Source organism: Podarcis tiliguerta (genome assembly GCF_965153285.1).
Source record: "Podarcis tiliguerta genome assembly, chromosome: 3".
In the NCBI taxonomy this organism is placed as follows: Eukaryota; Metazoa; Chordata; class Lepidosauria; order Squamata; family Lacertidae; genus Podarcis; species Podarcis tiliguerta.
The window spans coordinates 52,283,528-52,302,806 of record NC_139536.1 but is presented as its reverse complement, the minus strand read 5'-3'; the positions used below and the strand labels follow the sequence as shown (position 1 = coordinate 52,302,806).

Sequence of the window (19,279 nt, the reverse complement as noted above, 5' to 3'; positions counted from 1 at the left end):
CCCATGTCTCTGTCTATTGTATAGGTCCCAATGTCATTGAACCCTTTCAAGTGAAATCTCAGTTGAATAATGGCTCCAAGGTAAGTCTTCTTATACTGTTTATAGATTGTGCATGCTTGTTCTGACACACAAATATTTCAGGGTGGGATTCACCTAACAAGCCCTGTCAGGGGAGCCCTGCACAAGGACTTATGCTTGTGCAATGGGGCTTTCCTCTGAGCCCCCTGAAATTGGCTCTGAGAGGGAGGTTGGGAGAACCTCCAGAACTGTGTGCAGTTGGAGGAGAGAGAGAGTCGCTTCACCTGGCAAGCTAGAACAATAGGAAGAGCACAACATGGAATTCCACACGTAGCCTCAAGTATTTGGTGTATTCGACATAATCCTTCCTAGGTCTGTGGGAGTTTGCCTTAGGACTTATTCCATCATCTCTTGAGCTGGTCATGTTACATGGGGCATTTTCAGGACCCTGTGGAGCGAAGCAGAACCTAGACTGCAGACCTTGTGTAGGGCGTGGGGTTCAAAGGTCATCTGCAAGTAGCCAAGCTTAACAGTCTAATCTCAATGATATCAACAGAGGGTATGGATGCTCCTCCTAGCTCCTGCCACAGTCATGATGTACAGAAAAGAGAGGCATGCATTTGCCTAAGAACTGATTGATAGCACTTTTTCATCGTGTCCTAGTTTGTTTCTGTTTTTTTGCTGTACCTTGTAAGAATTCCATCACTTTGCTTTGCTATTCTTGAAAACACTATGAACAAGAGGACAGTATCTGCACCTTTCCTGCAACAAGCATTTTAGCTGTGCTGCATGTTGATGAGGAAGGGCCATGACTCAGTAGCAGGACACATTCTATGCATGCAGAAGGTCCCAGATTCAATCTCAAAAATATTCAGTTAAAGTTCTGATGTAGCAGTGCTTGTAAGATTTCTGCCTGTCTTCTGGAGAACCCCTGGTAGAATAGATTGGCCTGCATCCAGTCCTTTACTCTGCTCATGCGCTGATTTAGAACACCCACTGCCTCGTCTGGATTTGATGAAAAGGAGAGAGAAAGCTGTGTGTAATCCCCATATTGATTGCACCACATCTCAGTCCACATCTCCCAATAACCCCTCTCGGAGTTTCTTCTAGTTATGAAATAGCATGGAGGGTAAAATGGAGCCCAGTGGAATCTCATAGTATAACAACCTCACAGACAAAACTTGCTCACAAAACTTGGAGAAGCTAATATAGTAAAATGAATGACTGTGGTTTAACTCTTTCTTCCATTTTGTTTTAGATAAGGCCATTTAATTTAAGTTCACCGCCATTATCTACTTATAATCAGCAGTTATGGCTGACATGTGTAGTGGAGTTGGACCAACGTTTTGGTAAGTGTTACTTAGCTTATATGATTATATTACTTATGTATATATCAACCATATACGGAAATGTGTGTATATTGCCTGCCTGTACAATGTAAGGTCACCAGGACAGATAAAAGGAAGCAGTGCTTCACACAGTGCGTAGTTAAACAATGCAATTTGTTACCACAATGTACTAGCTGCAGTGAGCAGTTGTTATTGAGGGTTGGAATGTACTCTTGATTCCGTTATAGAATCCATTCATTTTTTGTTGTTACTGCATCTGTTATCATATATATATATATATATATATATGTGTGTGTGTGTGTGTGTGTGTGTATACTCTAGCACATAAATTGTAGCATCTGAATGGACTTTTGTTTTTTCAGATAACAAATGGAATGGCTTGAAAAAAACCTTCAATATGCTGGTTACAATAAGTGGTGTAATAGAGAATGCAAGCGTCAGGTATTTTAACAAGGAACTTCACAACCGAACAAGGACACTGAACTGTGCACAGGTAATGGCAATGTACCATTTCTTACAGATGAGCTATTTCTGTGGTTTAAAAGCATGATAGAGAGGTGAGGCAAGGTGAGGAAATATCTCTGTTGGTGAAATCCATAAACAAAATAGCAGCTAATGTATTTGACCCCACATTCAAAACGTTGCATTTTGAGAAGCAGTCATGGGCAATAATTCTGTTGGAGGTCCTGGAAAATTGTTGCCAGACAGGATTGACTATATTATATTAGGTGGATGAATTTTTTGATTCTAGTTTCTTGTTAACAACAAAGGGAGGAAGTGCAGAGAGCATGTTTTAGAAGTATGAACCTCCAGATCCTCTTTCTGGAATCCACAAATCAAATCAAGGTTACAGCTGTTAACGATCTGCTAATCAACAGTTTCTGTGTTTGCTTTGTTAGTTTTCCTTGAAATCCAGTGGTCACAAAGCAGCACTTCTATTGAATGCAACTAGAGGTCCCAGATGAGTCTTTATTCTTCCTTTGCCTTATGAGCTTAGGGCAGCTGTGCTGTTGCAAACAGCAGAGAAGTCTAAGGGAATGTCATGCAAGAAGGCAGGGATACCCTAACTGAATTTCACCATTAAATCAATTTTGATATGCTAACTCATTTATTGCAATGGTTGGCCCAACCCTAAATGTCTCAAAAGCCCAGAAAGAAAAAAACCTGATTGTAGTTAGTGTGCGTATGGTGTTCTCACTGTTGAATTTCATTCCCCTTCTCTCCCAATTTCCCCTCTTCCAATGTGTGCTCCTAGCAATGTGCTGAATTTATTGTGGTCCATCTTGGTTATCTGAACTACACTCGCTATGAGATCACTGTCGCCTTTGAAAACCTTCCTCCAATCAAGCATTACAATTTTACAGTAAGTGAAGTAAAGGCAAACATAGAATGAAAGTGTAGTTTTAACTGTAAATCTTTGTGTTGACTGTAATATTAAAGGGCACATTATTTCCCCTCGAAGTTTCAGTAGCTAGACCCACAAGAAATACTGGTACCAGTACTAAATCCAGTACATCACACTGATAAATAAATGAGTAATAAAATACTGAATATAAACTATTATGACTGATGCCATCTACATTCCTTTAGCTTTTTTGTTAATATTCTAATTCCTTTCTTTCAGTGGAAAACCTATAACTCAGCCTTCTCTCAAGTGGAAATCTGGTTCCGATTTGTCTTTGTGGTCCTTACTTTCATTGTCACAGTGAGTGTTGATTGTTCAGTTTTATTTTTGTATGAGATACGGAAGTTGCTCTGGGAGGGAGAGTTCATTGCTAGTGGGTTGGAAGGATAATGGCCAGAGACATAAAGATAAAGGGACCCCTGACCATTAGGTCCAGTCGTGGCCGACTCTGGGGTTGTGGCGCTCATCTCGCTTTATTGGCCGAGGGAGCCAGCGTTTGTCCACAGACAGCTTTCGGGTCATGTGGCCAGCATGACTAAGCCACTTCTGGCGAACCTGAGCAGTGCACGGAAACACTGTTTACCTTCCCGCTGGAGCGGTACCTATTTATCTACTTGCACTTTGACGTGCTTTGGAACTGCTAGGTTGGCAGAAGCTGGGACCGAGCAACGGGAGCTCACCCCATCACGGGGATTCGAACTGCCGACCTTCTGTTTGGCAAGTCCTAGGCTCTGTGGTTTAACCCACAGCACCACCCGTGTCCACTGGGCCAGAGACATAGGTGGGATACAAAAGAGGGAGTGCTACGGGATAAGAAAAGTGAAGTGAAAACAAGGAAATATAAGACACTGAAATATAAGAAATATAAGACACTGAAGTGTTCTGGTATGTGATGCCTCCCCAACATGGTTTGAGGTGGTTCCTGTTCCCTGGGTTTTGGGGGCACTGTTGTTCTCCTGGGGCTGCATCAGCCAACCTATTCTCTGAAGTGCAAAAAACCTTGCAGAACTTGCTGCCTAATGTAGCCCATGTGCCGCAGCTTACATTCTGCCGCCATTCTTCCTTTTTTATCTGAAGGCAAACGGGTACTGCATAATCTTCGCTGATTTTTTTTATGTTCCTTTGCAGTGTCTCTTTGCACACTCCCTGCGCAAGTTCTCAATGCGAGATTGGGGAATAGAGCAGAAGTGGATGTCGATCCTCCTCCCCCTGCTGTTGCTCTATAATGGTATTTATATGTATTACATCATGCTGTGATCGGCTCCTGGGGCCATGCTTTATAAGGCAGATTCTCCCCCGCCCTCATCACATAAGTGAGAATGAGGAGGAAAGGAAAAATAAATAAATACAAGCCCCTTTCTTTTGAAATAAGTTTGGGGAAGAGCAGGATCCATGTGATGCCCTTGTGCTCAAAGAAGGACTGCAATTTTTGCCAATTCCCTCTGGTGGTCCCCCCCCCCGCCCAAAAAAACTTCCAGCAGTTGAATTTAGGGGGCACAGGATACTGCATGGGGCTGGCAAAAATCAACACCCCCCTCTTCTGATAGCAGAGGCATCTGCTGGTTAAAAAAAGCCTTTTGTGTGAGTACAAGTGTACCAGTTGGATTGCACCCAGAGTCAGCATGGGAGAATTTCAGTTCTCACTGATTCTAGCTTTTAAAAATAACTATTTATTCTCCCTTTCCACAGTTAGGTGTCCAAGGCAGCCAGCAAAGTGGGGGGGGGGGGGTCGGGAAATTATTACAAAAATAAAATAAAATACAGTGGTTTATGTATAAAACAAGTGGCTGAACAACAGGAGCAGATAAAAAACAGCAGCTGGCTTTCGCCATCTACCATCACAGAGTTGCAGGAAAGCAATATCAGTTTGGCATGCTAAAGGCCTGTTTGAAAAAGCCAAAACTCTTTCCCTGCTAGCTGGAGTCCATATGAGAGGGAGGTAGACAGGACTCCTTAGGAGAGGATTTGCATAGTCTGGGTGCAGCCACTGAGAAGGCTCTATTGAATTGCAACTCTGGCACACAATTAGGCTGCAAGAGAGTGCCCAAGTGCAGAGTGGAACAACAATTTCCGTGGTTGTCTTGTGACGCTTTTTCTTTTGTTGCAGATCCATTTTTTCCCCTCTCGTTCCTAATCAACAGTTGGTTTCCTGGAATGCTAGATGACCTCTTCCAGTCGCTGTTCTTGTGTGCATTGCTGCTGTTTTGGCTCTGTGTCTACCATGGGATCAGAGTGCAGGTCAGGAGGAGACACATATTTCAATGATATCTGCATTCTGCCTTTCACACTTATCTCTTGCTCTGTCCATATGTGTGTGCGCTTTACTGCTATTTACTGGATAAACACTCATTAAGTCACTCATTAAAACCTATTCCAAATAAACAGTTTTGGAAAAATCTTAAACCAAAGGAATAAATAACGTTAATAAATGGTCTCACTTGTCAAAGAACAATTTAAACTTACTTTATTTGTACCATTTTTAATCCTTCCCTTCCTCCGCTGAACTCAGAAAGCTGTTGTTCAGCCTCTCTCCCCCTCTCCCAGCCAAGTAGATTAGAGAGAACCTACAAATACCCTATGAACTTTATGAATTATTTCCCCCCCCTTGCATGCATCCTCTGTGTGAGTTTCTCAAAATTAAACTATTTGTTGCTGCTGTCCCTCAGAAAAAAAGTACAGCAATATTTCACAGTATTGTAAATTAACGGATGTCTGAAAACCAAGTTTAATAATCTTAATTTATCCTTTTCTTTGTTAGGGCGAAAGGAGGTGCATAACATTCTATTTTCCTAAACTCCTTATTGTTGGTCTTTTGTGGCTGGCTTCTGTTACATTAGGAATATGGCAGACGTGAGTAACTTCTCTCTTTTCATCTTTTGTCTTTTCCCTTCTCTGATCACTAAATTCTCTGATCACTAAATAGCCTTGAACAAGAAAGCAGGAATTATTTTTTTTAATAGTTCCTATCTTTTGCTTTTCGTCTAGTAAAAGCAAAGACTAAGTCCACCATTCGGAGAGTGTAAAGCACATGTTGAAACTGCAGTAAATATTGGGAGATAACTTTGTATCCTGAGATCTGACTAAGTCTTCCTTAGCTGCATAGATTATTCAGTCTGTTAGCATATGATCAGAATATGAAGTCTTCCTACTACATAGAGAGAGCCCACTTTCCTTGTAGCTGAGGTACCCTCTGGAGCAGATTGAGGGAGTCCAGGAGCCTTCATGGTAAGGAAGAATCACTGAAAATTCTCTCCCTCCCCTATTCCGCCGAGGAATTATTTTCTTCCATGGGTAAGCACTGCATTGGATACTCAAGAAGTGGCAAACGTTATTCAGCTCTGAGTAGTCATAGGATTTTTAAACATTTCCCTAGTGCTATGTGTATGTGTATTTGAATGTGTTGGTTCCAGCTTTCTCAGTTCTGCATAAATAGGCAACATAATTACAAACTCAAATTGGAATCAATTTTTTCTGGCTTTTTCTTGGAAACTGTTGGGAAGACTAGTAGAGAGAGTCTAAATCTGTATCTTATTAAGATGAGGGGGGAGAATGACCATTTTTTTTAACATGTTAGTTTCTGTGGACTTATTTTTAGTTTTATGATGCGTACAAATTCTTACATTAAATGGTCTTGTGTTGTTTTTTTTAGTGTCAATGAACTACATGACCCAACATACCAGTATGGGATTGACACAAACAACTTTCAGGTAAATTAGTGTGAACAATCCTTTCTGTTTATATAAGAAATGCTATGTGGATTATCAGATTTTGAAAAACGCTGAGCTATTCTGATCCGTCTGTCCAGCTGATGTCCTATGCTGACACAATTGCAAAACAATAGGTAACAGGCTGTCACTTAAATATTGGTTGTAGCTTTGCTTACATTTAGTTTCTAGAGACTTCTTCTGAGATCTCTGGAAGAACCTTCAGAAAAAGAATGGTGAGAGCCCACTTAAATTCAGGGTTAGAAACTTGAAATTGTTACGTGTAAGACTCCCCTGATCACAACAAAAGCCTACCAGCTTTGCAAAAAAACATCTCACACAGATTCTTATAATTAGGAGAATCTCACATGTAACAAAATCAAGTTTCTAAAGGGCTGTCACATGGAAGATGGAGCAAGCTTGTTCTCTCCCACTCCAGAGTATAGGACCTGAACCAATGGATTCAAGTTACAAAAAAGGAGATTCTGACTAAACATCAGGAATATTTTTTTGACTGTAAGAGCTGCATCGTGCTGGAACAGACTCCTTCTAAACATGATGGACTCTCCTTCCTTTGAGGTTTTTAAGTAGAGGTGGATAGCGTCTTCCAGAGATGCTTTGGTTGGTATTCCTGCATTTCAGGGGTTGGACTCCCTTCCAACTTCCCTTCTACAATTCTACGATTCTATTATTCTAATTTTGTTGAAAGACTTTTGTTGCTCACTTCTGTAAACTATAACTCTTTGTTGGTCATCAATTATATCTTTCATTTAGATTCTTAGAAGTCCAGTTGCTGTTTCTAAGACCACATGAGGATGTCTTAGTACAACACAATAAATATTGGGAGATAACTGCATTAAGAGAAAATGAAACAGAACAGGAAAAATGAAGTGACTTATAAAGTCACTGTTCTCAGTTTCTTTTAAAAACATGTGACCACCTGTGCACCAGGTCTGCAAATCAGGGGAAACACATAGAGAAACAGGATTGATAGCACAACATCCCTATGTTTAGCCTGATCAGCATTTTGGAAATCATGTAAAACTGTTCTTATCCGAGAAGCATATAGTGACTGGGATTAAGTTTAGCCATGGTTATTCAAATGTAAAGGCTTTCATCTAAAGGCACTTTTGCCTGAGTGAAAGGCTAGATATGCACCTTTGACACTGGAGACATATATTTTAGGGCCCATCCCATTCTCATGGCTGTAATTTGTTTTAACTGTCTTTGATATTGTATTTTTACATTCTTGTAAGCTGCCCTTGGACCTCATTATGAAGGATAGGAAAGAAATGTTGTTGTCATAATCGTCATCAGAATAATATTTTTAAAACTCTTGTATATATTTTTGTAACAGGGTATGAAAATCTTCTTCCTTGTGGTGGCAGCTGTGTACATTTTGTACCTTTTGTTCCTGATAATCAGGGCATGCTCAGAACTCCGTAACATGCCCTATGTCGGTAAGCTCTGTTCTGTGCCAGTCATGGTTGCTGCATGGCAATGTTCTTCCAGCGAGATATTTGTGTTCACTTTCAGATAACCATTTTTCTTCTCCTTTCTGCAGATCTCAGGCTAAAATTCTTGACCGCGTTGACATTTGTAGTTCTCGTCATTAGGTAAGATATTAATTCTTTTCTGAAAGGTGCTAGATACAGAAATCATTCTGCTGAGGTGCAGATCAGCATCTTACACATTTCTGATAAAGCACACACAGTCAAACCTTGGGTCCCAAACGCCTCCGTTCTGGAACATTTCAACTCCCGAACGACAAAAACCCAGAAGTAAATGCTCTGGTTTTCAAATATACAGTGGTACCTCGGATTAAGAACTTAATTCGTCTGGAGGACTGTTCTTAACCTGAAACTGTTCTTTAGCTAATGAGGCCTCCCGCTTCCACCGTGCCACCGCTGCGCAATTTCTGTTCTCATCATGAAGCAAAGTTCTTAACCCGAGGTACTGTTTCTGGGTTAGCGGAGTCTGTAACCTGAAGCTTCTGTAACCTGAGGTACCACTGTATTTCGGAAGCCGAATGTCCAACACAGCTTCCGCTTGAGTGCAGGAAGCTCCTGCAACCAATCAGAAGCCATGCCTCGGTTGTCAAACATTTCAGAAGCCGAATGGGCTTCCAGAATGAATTACGTTTGACAACGAAGGTTTGACTATATTAGATGCCGATACTTTATGCTGGGCATATATACATGTAATATTTTTTGGTTTTTACAAACCACTTAGACTGTTTTGGTATTGTGGTATATAAATATATGAAATAATAACTTCCATTGGCACAATTACCACATCCTTCTCACAACTGCATCCCCTCCCATGCACTCATCTTTTGAGAATCTGGGTGTTCCTGTGCATTGACAGTAGATTTAATTAGGACGGCTAACATTTGCCCTAAGGGACGTGGGTGGCGCTGTGGTCTAAACCACTGAGCCTAGTGTTTGTCGATCGGAAGGTCGATGGTTTGAATCCCTGCGATGGGGTGAGCTCCTGTTGTTCAGTCCCAGCTCCTGCCAATCTAGCAGTTCGAAAGCACGCCAAAAAGTGCAAGTAGATAAATAGGTACCGCTCCGGCGAGAAGGTAAACGGCGTTTCCGTGTGCTGTTCTGGTTTCAGCAGAAGCGGCTTAGTCATGCTGGCTACATGACCCAGAAAAACTGTCTGCAGACAAACTTTGGCTTCCTCAGCCAGTAAAGCGAGATGAGCGCTGCAACCCCAGAGTTGTTCGTGACTGGACTTAACCGTCAGGGGGTTTTGACCTTTACCTTTACCTTTTAACATTTGCCCCAGCACTAATTTAAAGTTTCATTTAACTCTGGTTAGAAAGTAATTACAAAATGTTGAGTGACTTTTTGGTTTCTTCTCCCTTAACTGCAGCATCGTTATACTTTATCTGCGTTTTGGAGCCCAGGTTCTGCAAGACAACTTTGTGGCTGAACTGTCGACCCATTATCATAATTATATCCTTTTATTGTGACATTGTGGTACTGAGATGTTTCAGTCAAGCTGTGTATCTCAGGCTGTTTGAGGGATTAGCATACTGTAGTTCCTTATATAATGAAGGCCATCAAAGTGTAGGCAAGGCAAGCACAGCTACGCAGGATGTTGCAAAGCAATGGCACATCCACAGAAAAGCCCCTCTCCTGCATCCCAAGAAAACATAGCTCAGATGTTGGTGGCATGTGAAGGAGAGCCTCTCTATGTGATCTTAGTAGACAGGCTGGCTTTTAGCTTTTTGTATGTTGGGGCAGCTTTGAACATTAGCACTGGTTTTGTCTGTGACACTACCTATAGGTGAGGCAGCTGACTTTTAAATTTGGAGATAACTTTTTCCTAGATGTTTTGCTAGGGTTTTGACCATGTCCAGGTTAGCTGCCTACACATATGTGGAGAATGACATTTGTGTGCTGTGAGGTGTGCATCTTGAATTGTTTTGCTTGATATCCTTGACCGTTACCACCTGCAGAATTCTTATCCTTCTATGGCTTATTGAACTTCTATTTATACACATTAGCCTTTGTATATTCTCCATCAAAAAATGCCCTGTATGGTAAGTTGGCCTCAGTTCGGCTTTTGATTTCCCCCCTCTTTTTCTTCCATATTCTCTTCTATTGCAAAAAGGTTGCATGTCATACTATTGTGTAAAATATTCAGGTATTATCTCTGTTTGGATTTAAGCCCTAGAGCAGGCATAAGAAACTTGTGGCTTTCCACAAGTTGTCTTCAAGCTCCCATCCCATCACCTGCCACCACTCGCCATGCTGGCAGAGTCTTGCTTCCCTCCATGGTGCTCCATAAGAAGACGTATTCCCCTCCTCCCCAAAATGCTAGGCTTGTGGTCTCCCTTGAAAGTCTCATCTTGACTATCGAAAGCTTTCTGAAACTGAGCTGACCTGAAAAGGTCCTATAATGGAGAGATATCTTGTTAAGTGAACTTTTCCTTTGCAAAACCTTTCAGAGTCTCAGTTGAAAGACAACCCTGCCTTCTCTATGCTGAACGACTCAGATGATGATGTGATCTATGGGTAAGTAACGTAAGGCTTACAGTAGTATTAATTTAATGTTTTTTCTCATATTCTACAAAATATAAGCCATGGAGGTTTCCTTTTAAAAAGGACTGCCCTCTCACTGGTGATAGTTGTATATTGGAAGCAAATGATGAAGAATCTTGTACTTGTGGTAGGCATAGTATGAGGTCAAACATTTTTAAAAAGCTTCCATTAGTTCCCTCATGGAACTAAAGTGGCATATGTGGTCCCTTGCCCCATTTATCCTCAGGGCAACTTACCAAGGTAAGTTGGTCTGAGAGAGTGAAAGGCCAGTAGATCTCTTGTGAGCTTCATCGGCGGAGCAGTGATTTGAACTCGCTCCCGCAGGAGGCAGAGATGGCCACCAACCTGCATGACTTTAAAAGAGACATTCATGGAGGAGAGGGCTATCGATGGCTATACTCTGCCTCCACAGTTGGAGGCAGTAATGCTTCTGAATACCAGTTGCTGGAAACCATGCGGGGAGAGAGTGTTCTTGTGCTTGAATCCTGCTTGCTGGTTTCCCACAGGCATCAGGTTGTCCCCTGTGAGAGCCTGGTCCAGCAGGCTCTTCTTCTCTTCTGGTCCCAGGGTGCTCACTTGCTCTATAGCCTTTGTGACCGCAGAGTTTTATAGCCACAGAATTGGTTATAAGGTGAGAGGGCTCCGTTCTAGGCAGCAAGGTCTGAATTTGTGAGATAAGCCACGTGAGCGAAATGTATGTGTGGCAGGGAAAGCAAGTGCTAAGACAGACACTGTGCCTATTATTATGTATCTAACTTGTTAGCCATTTAATTCAAAAGTATAAAGTTTTTAAGCACCAGTTTACAAAAATAATGTAATTTTGAGGATAATGACAGTTTGTATTGGAAAATGCAGCTGCAAATTCTACCCCAACCCTTTCCAACGTATGAATAATCTTTGTGTGGGGCAGAAAGAGTATCAATTTGCTTCCTTATTCTTTTTGAGCCTGTTCTATGTGTAAGCAGCTATGCAACAACCCTTACTGTGGGGATGTTCAGCTGCTTGAATAATTACAGGGGGATTGTTTTCCCATGGAGTTTTGCTTTTCTTTTCTGAGAAAAGCATGTGTCATTGCTTGTTTCCTCATCTTTTGGTCCTGTCTCGAATTCAGCAGCAAGCAAGACAAGTGTACACTTCCAACTGAGCCATCAGTGTTACATTTAGGATGCCTTGAAAATAAGTGAATTGCTTTGAACACTAAAATTAAAGCAAGCTCCCTATACCAACCTTCCAATATGGTCAGATTTTGAAGCCATGCTCTTTAGATATTGGAAGGAAGCTAAAGAATACTGCTTTCATTCCTACCTGAAGAGGGTTCATGTTTGAAAGAATAACAAATCTTTTGAGATCATACTAATTTCGTCTACTTGCCCAGAATAAGTGTTGTTTTATGCTATTTATGTCTTAAGATGTTCTTGAATATCTCTTTTTTGTGGGGACAGGAGTGATTATGAAGAAATGCCACTTCAGAACGGTCAAGCCATCAGAGCCAAATTCAAGGAAGAATCGGACAGCGATTAAGTTTTCATAGAAGTGACCTGCTCTATGAGAACAAAAGCAATTTTGACACTCTTCCCCCCACCCCCCTAAAAATCTTTTTCCTGAGTCTACTGTTAACTGATCATAGACTTCTGTGGAAGGATTTCCTGTTTCTCCCTTTCTGTTTACAAACCTAAAACTGAAGTGGAAGAGGGGGGAGAATATAATTTTTAGGGAAGAGTTATTTTGTAAACTCAAATTGTACCCCCCCCCTTTTTAGAAAACAGTTGTGATGGGAATGCCTCCTGACCAGATTGTTTGGGGAGCTTGTTGTGCACTTTCACAGCTAATACTTTGATTTCCTCATAGTTTCATAACCATTTACTTGGAATTTAGTATTGAGATGCTTATTTTTTACTCCAAAATAATTTTATTTTGACATTTGCAAACCGTGTTTGCAGAGAAGGGGAGAGAGGAAATGCCCCAGCTCCCAACGTCATTCAACCCCAAACTTACACTGATTGGAATCTGCTTGGCACTTCCAACACCTTGATAAACCTCAATTTCTGTTTTCCCATTTCAGGGGTTGAAGGGTGGTGGGCAGGAATTGCAATTGTGATTCAGCACTGTACGTGACTTGAATTAAATGAAGGAGTTTTTTCAGTTATCTGATTTTGTGATTGCGATTAAGCACACCATTTTAGCTTCTTCTGAGACCGACATAATTCTATATAATTGTATTGGAAGAGCAAAATAATTTGAGAAAGAAGGTGTTCTAAGGCTGCTTTATCTTAAAACAACAGTCACATTCGGTGAAAATCATAGCCTTGCACCTGAGCGTCTTCTGCCTGTGTAAATGATGACTGAATGCTGCTTGCTGCTGTTAATTAAGAGGGAACAATATATAATTTCAACACACATTACCTTAAATTCTGTAAATGTTTTTCCCCTCCTCCTGAATAAGGGTGTTTTAAATAGTTTGGTATTCATAACCAGTAGTATAGAAACACAAACACATTATGTGTTGGATATGAACCTAGGTGGGCTCTTGGATATATTTGGGTAGGAAATTCTCTTCCTTTAACTGAGCACGATCCAAAATGGTGGTTGATCCATTTTGTTGAACCAACTGTATAAACTGGCAAGGTAAATTGGAGCCTTCAAATTACAGAGAAGTCTTCAGATTTCAGAGTTCTGCAATAATTGTTGGAACGTGACGGTATGTTATGACCATGTGGAGGCCACTTGAAACAGCCTTTGTACGATGCCTGCCACATATGCAGAAGACAATGGCTAACATGGAATGAATCATCCTCATTGCGTGCATACAATGGGACCAAGCCACTATACACATTGCAGCAATGGCGTGGTGAAGCCTCCGTGTTGTGGTTGTGATGTGTGTACTTGACTGTAGTTGGTTCAATGAAAGGTATGATCTGAGCCATTTTGTGTTCTGTTTTACGATAGGCATTTCTTTTAGCTCATCTTCAAGACACACCTAAAATGGCAGCTTTCGTGTGTTCCATTCTTACCCATGCTGGAAATGTGCACTACTGAAGTTGATACAGTTTAGCAGAATGGTGCTTCCAATCACAGTTTGTTGAGAAATGCCTCTTTACTCTCCCACCCTGGTAGTTTTGGTTCTGAATGGATTTATTAAAATAGTATGATGGGAAAATCGTGGATAGCCCTCCTACCTCACAGAAGCTGTCAGTATTTTCATGTGCTTTTTCAAGCCCATGTTCCTGCCTATAAATAACTCCAGTAAGTTCCTTTTGCAGAAACACTTTGTTATATCACTGACCAAAACAAAAATGACCAATATGCAAGGACTGAAGACCCTTTTTGAGTTGAATGTAAAAGTTCAGTGCATTTCTGCTGGTCACACTTGAATTGCTATTTGCATCTCTTGCTTGGCAAACCTTGTCCTAACATAATTCAAGCTGCAGAAACAGTCTACAGGTAACTTGCATCTTATGCAGGGGTCGCATTCCTGGCCATCGCGGGTATAAGCAAAATTGTGTAAAGCCCCAAAAGACCCCTAGCAAGCCATTCAACAACCATTTTTAAAATCACTGCACTTAAATGGTGAGGGACGAATGTGGCTCTTTGTCTTCTGCATTCTTTCCCTTTCTGGATGCTGCTGCAGATGATACGAAGACCCTGGGGAGTTGACTGGTAGCCGGAAGAAGTGCTTGGCTGTGGTTCAGATCCGGAGGTGGGTTGCCTGGGCACATCTGCTACTGCTGTTGCTAGCTTCTTTGTGAGGAACATTGTGATTGATAGGTGCTGCTGTTGGGCTCATCAAACATTTCCTTGCATGGTCTCAGAATGTCTGTATTCCCACAGATGATCTTGAGGATGCATTCCATGGAGGGGTCAGATCATATGCGTAGAAAAGTTGAGAAAATTTCTGCAGGCTCCAACTTGCTGACCCATGCTCTCCATCCTCAACCTCGCATACTGAACTTCAGCTGACCAGTTCCTTTAGCAATTCAGCAGTCAATACCTGTTTGGCCCTCAGTTAACTCTGCAGTCTGAAGTTTCTCCACACCCGTCAGTTGTCTCTCCAAACCCCTCCACAAGTCTCTCTGGCCACCTCTGATCACCCTCTGCAACCACCCCTTCTATGCCCAAACACTCTTACGAAGGCTGCTGGCTCTTTCTCCTTGCTCTCATGCCCCCTCTTTCCCCCTTGCGTACCATTTTCTTATTTTTCCCCTGTGCCTGCCATTTTTGCACCACTTTTGGGCAACGTGCATAATGCTGAGAGTGTGCCTGTTAAATAAGCGTCAGATGCGAGTTACCTGTAGTTACCTGTTCATTCTGCTGTTACTGTTTTCTAGCAATAGGCTGGGATAATAAGAACCTTGTGCATGAGTGGAAAGGACTTTCCTCTGTGGGTATATGAGAGAGTTGATGTGTGTGTCGGGGGGGGGGGAACTTTCTCAGTATTGGCTTTTCAGTATGTGCAAGGAGTTACTCTGGGAAAGGGTTAGTACTTGCAAAAAAACACAGCGCTTTGAATCCTGGCCATAGACAAGTATATGGTGATTGATACCTCAAGGCTACGAATAAACTGACCCAGTTTGCACATCATACTGAGCCAAACCATGGCTTAGTGCATACATACAGCCTCCTGAGGAGATCCCATTTGCTTTGCTACCCCCATCATTTTACTGCTATTGCTGCTGCTGAACTAAGCCATGGTTTGGCTTACTGCATATTCTGAACCATGACCTCTGGGTTGAACAACACGATAAGGCAAACCATGGCTTAGCTCAGCAGTAAAAAGAGCAGTGACAATAAAAGCAGCTGTGATCCCCATTCTGGGAGCTTGTTGGTCCTAAACCACGGTTTGGCTTAGTGTGACATGTGAATTTACGGCACTGTGAAGGATTTGTTCAGCTATTTTTGCAAGTAAATATCTACACTGATATTAAAGCTATGAAAGAGTGTCATGCACTTTGCATATCAAAAGTACAAGACATAATATTAGTATAATCATCTAAATGTAATAGTTTGCTTTTGCTAGGTTTCTGATAAACCATTTCAGATGTTTTGTTCTGTGGCAATCAGCAAGTTAGAGTGCTAATATGTATTTAGTAAAATGTTGTTGTTTTTAACAGCAAATTAAAACCAAGGCATGGAGTATATTCTATGGATAATATCCAATGTTAGTCATACTCAGAGTAGACCCATTTAAATCAATGGATTTCAGTAACTTGTTCATTGATTTCAGTGGATCTGAGTATGACTTTGCCTAAAATACATTGTAAAACTTGGGAAACTAGATGTGTATTTTTCCTAATATTTTATATTGCTTGATATTGACCCCTAGTAATCATGTGGAAAAATTGTACTACTTGTCTTTTGATGTATATATTCTTTTAAATTATTGTTGGTTTCTCTTCTACGTTTTAAATACCTAGGGTGATATTCAATTAATGAGTCCTGTCAGCCCTGTGTGAGGACTTCTGCTTTCAGAACAATATTCAGAGGGACAAGGGGGGGGGTCATTACAAAGTCTGAATGCTTGCCCTTACATAACGATCACTCAATTTTACTTAAGTTCCCAAGTTACCTTTTCCCTTAATTCTGGAGAAAATAAATGAATTCCTGAGTTAATTTTTTAATTAAATGCCCCTGAAGTTCATTGATCTTTAGGAATTGAAGGCTACTATTGCATTTGTCTCCACTAATCTCACTCATCTGACGAGTCCCAGGAACAAGCATCTAGCTGTGTTTCCCATTTTAGTGCCATTTGTTCTTATGTCACATCGCAACTTGTTTAAAATGCTCAGTGTTAAAAACCCAGAACATTTAAAGTTGTCATATTGCAAACTGGGGGAAACACAAGGTAGTAGTAGAGACTATTTCCAGGTTTATTAATTGGAATTCTTTTGCACAGATATGATAATTGAGCACGGTGTGTTGTATTTTTATTTTTTGCTAAGGGGTTCCCTATGAATAGGAGAGTCGCTGGGAAAGCTGTTGTTTTCCTTTTAGCAGGGCTTCATAAACTCTGTTCCATGGACCACAAGCTTCATTCAGGTAGTCTGCAGTGGATCGGTAAAAATGCAGTTTAAAAGCATCCAGCAATGTAGTACTGCACCTTACAGTTGCTACAAGCAGAAAAACAATTTAGAGGTCTGCCAAGAACCTCAGCAATTTTCAAGTGGTCCATGGGGGGAAACATTTGGGAATTACTGCCCTGCAGCCGGATGAGGAAGCTGTTAGTGAAAGTGCCTTTGGATGTGGTGTTTAGTTGGCTTCCCCAAGGATCAGTTGCCAAGCAATTTTGCTTCAGCTGGGCTTTTGAGTGAGTATGAGCTAGATCCCCTCATCAAATAAAATAATTCCCAGTGGACAACTGCAGCAGTAATTCTGCTACAGTGGGAGAACATTGCCCAATACAAAGCATATTTTGTTTCATTGTGGGTTTTCTTTTTTAAAAAAAATGTGTCTCATCTTTTTTGTTGACAGAAGTTGCTCCTTTTGAAATGGCTTCTGTAGAGTGTGTAAAAAGGCTTGCTGATGCCCACTGTTGGTGAAAAACATCTCTAGATAAAGAAAATATGAGCATTGCCCTCCATGCCCCGCATATGGTGTAACCTGCCCCAAAGTGCTTGTAGTTTTTGCCTACTTTGTCTTTGCCCTTGTTTAACATGGATCACTTTTGCCTTAGCAGTTGTGATTGTCAGTTGCAGCGCTGTTTAGGTAAATATGCAGTTTGTACACACTGGCTTTTATGGTTAAAATTTCGATGTGCCAGTAAAGCTAAGAGGCAGTAATGTAACTAGGACTGTGCTCAACGTTCAGACAAGCTATAATCTTGTGTTTTGTCTGCTCAACCTTCAGTTTCCGCCTTCAGGGAAAGTAGCCTGTAGTGTTCTCAAATTTTTAAATAGAAACTAGTGATTTTGGTGGTGGGATTCCCTGCTGCTGCTTTAGGATCTTTCCACACACCCACCACTTCTTTCTTCCTGGCTTAGTCACATAAGTGATCATCTACCAGCCAGAGATAGCGAAGGAGGAAGATGCCATACTGTCTTGTAGCCAATCAGATGTGGCTGTGCTATAATATCGCTATGGTTGAGGGGCGGCAAGTTTAAACAAGCAAAGATTTCTACAGATTACACACACACAAAAAGCACTGGCAAAAGGGTCACGGAAAACATTTTTTTTCTGAGTAATCTTGGCTCAGCCATAGGTGTAAACCCAGTAGAATCATGCCAAAGAACAGGAAATCTGTGTTTATATAAAGGTACATTGAAAGAAGTTTGTTTAGCAAGAAATTGGCAGCCTGATCCTGTGCGTGCTTACTCAGAAGCAAGTCCAAGTTGGTTCGATCAGACTTACTCCCACAAGAGGTACAAAGCCTTACTTACAAGAGAGTTACATCTAAATGGTGCCCAAGGCCATTACTGCATTTAAATGATGTTGCATTTTTAGCCATATGTTCCAATTGTGCCAGTAATTGAAATGAAAAGCTCCTTATGCTACTGTACAACTGAACTCAACATTTGTAAATAGATGTAAAATGAAATAAACCTCTAGAAAATATTTTCTACCAAAACGTGGCTAGAACCTTTTCATAGTGTATGTTTATGTTAATGAAAAGTTGTAACTATAATTTTGCTTTTGGAAGGGTATGCATGGGGTACCTCAATGTGTCATCTTCATGCTTCAGGGTAGATGCTATTTGTAATTATGATGAGGCACTAGCAACAGTGGTGATAACTTTCCCTGAGCAGGAATTTAAGAGTTAGTTTACTTTCAGTAAAATACTGGGCGCAGAGATGTTTTGGAGACTGTGCATAGTAAAATTACGTTCCAATCCAATGCATTCACAATAAAGTTTTATATAGAACCTTTGTGCCTATCTCAGTATTGTTCCTCCCGATACACAATAAATGGTGGCACGTTTATTTCCATGTGTGCATATGGAAATTCATTTGGTGGCATGTAATAGATAAGCTAAAACTGCTCTGGATTTAGGATGAAAAAAACTCTCAATTTCACTGTCTTTTCATTGACCTGAATTTGATGGAAATAGATATAAATGCATCTGAGGAAAACAAAATTGGTTGTCTATATTTGGTGGGGGAAAGTGACATCAAATGATGACACGGCTCAAAATAATGACGTCTGACTCTAAATATCTTCAGGAAGCATGGTGGACAACCAGCCAAAATTCCAGGGGGACAAGCAGAAGCCCCTTGATGCTACTTGATGGAACTGTAGGTATGAGCAGGCACAGTACTGGAACCTCACTTGCATGCGCAGCAAACTCTGCCAAGTGCTCAAGGACAATAAATGGGGGTGCACACCCCCTTTCTCTTTCCCGACGAAGATAATTGGCAAACAATCTTTCTTGAAGTGCATGCTGTTGAACTGCCACCAACTTTGCAGCTGGATGATAGATGCTGCAATTGTTGGGGTCCAGTCTCACCACTGCCTTTCCCCAAAAAACTGCCGCAGTGAGAGCACTGCCAATGAGCGCAAGTTTATAAACATGTCAATTTGCCAGTATGGATTTGCAGGGCCTATGTTGGCCCTGGAGTGGGGGTGGGGAGAATTCTATCGTCCACCTGCAAACACCTGTGTGCTTGAATTTTTCAGATAAGCTTGCTATTTTAATGGAGTAGCAGTATGTTTTGTTCTTAGGCTTTTAAATGCCCTGTGGTTTCAGAAACACTGGAGCACAATAAGGCCATAAATACTAAACAATTATTTTAGTAACATGCTATTTAACATTAGTGTGTC

The 19,279-nt window shown here is 41.2% G+C and overlaps 1 protein-coding gene across 6 annotated transcripts in view; it reads left to right on the top strand.

The window, feature by feature from the left end:
- The window catches only part of TMEM181 (transmembrane protein 181), a 30,795-nt gene extending 12,412 nt beyond the window's left edge, over positions 1–18,383 (top strand). For 5 of the 6 annotated variants that reach the window (XM_083434169.1, XM_083434170.1, XM_083434172.1 and 2 more), the window contains 15 exons: positions 25–80; positions 1,277–1,367; positions 1,730–1,860; positions 2,623–2,730; positions 2,992–3,072; positions 3,901–4,000; positions 4,880–5,010; positions 5,531–5,622; positions 6,422–6,479; positions 7,834–7,936; positions 8,041–8,092; positions 9,357–9,439; positions 9,940–10,029; positions 10,438–10,504; positions 11,974–18,383. In XM_083434169.1, coding sequence (XP_083290295.1) covers positions 25–80; positions 1,277–1,367; positions 1,730–1,860; positions 2,623–2,730; positions 2,992–3,072; positions 3,901–4,000; positions 4,880–5,010; positions 5,531–5,622; positions 6,422–6,479; positions 7,834–7,936; positions 8,041–8,092; positions 9,357–9,439; positions 9,940–10,029; positions 10,438–10,504; positions 11,974–12,052 — 1,322 coding nt within the window. In that variant the 3' untranslated portion in view covers positions 12,053–18,383. Of the gene's footprint in view, positions 1–24; positions 81–1,276; positions 1,368–1,729; positions 1,861–2,622; positions 2,731–2,991; positions 3,073–3,900; positions 4,001–4,879; positions 5,011–5,530; positions 5,623–6,421; positions 6,480–7,833; positions 7,937–8,040; positions 8,093–9,356; positions 9,440–9,939; positions 10,030–10,437; positions 11,248–11,547 lie in introns of all 6 variants that reach the window. The other variant, XR_014509677.1, reaches the window with a different exon arrangement.
- Positions 18,384–19,279: the final 896 nt, after the last annotated feature.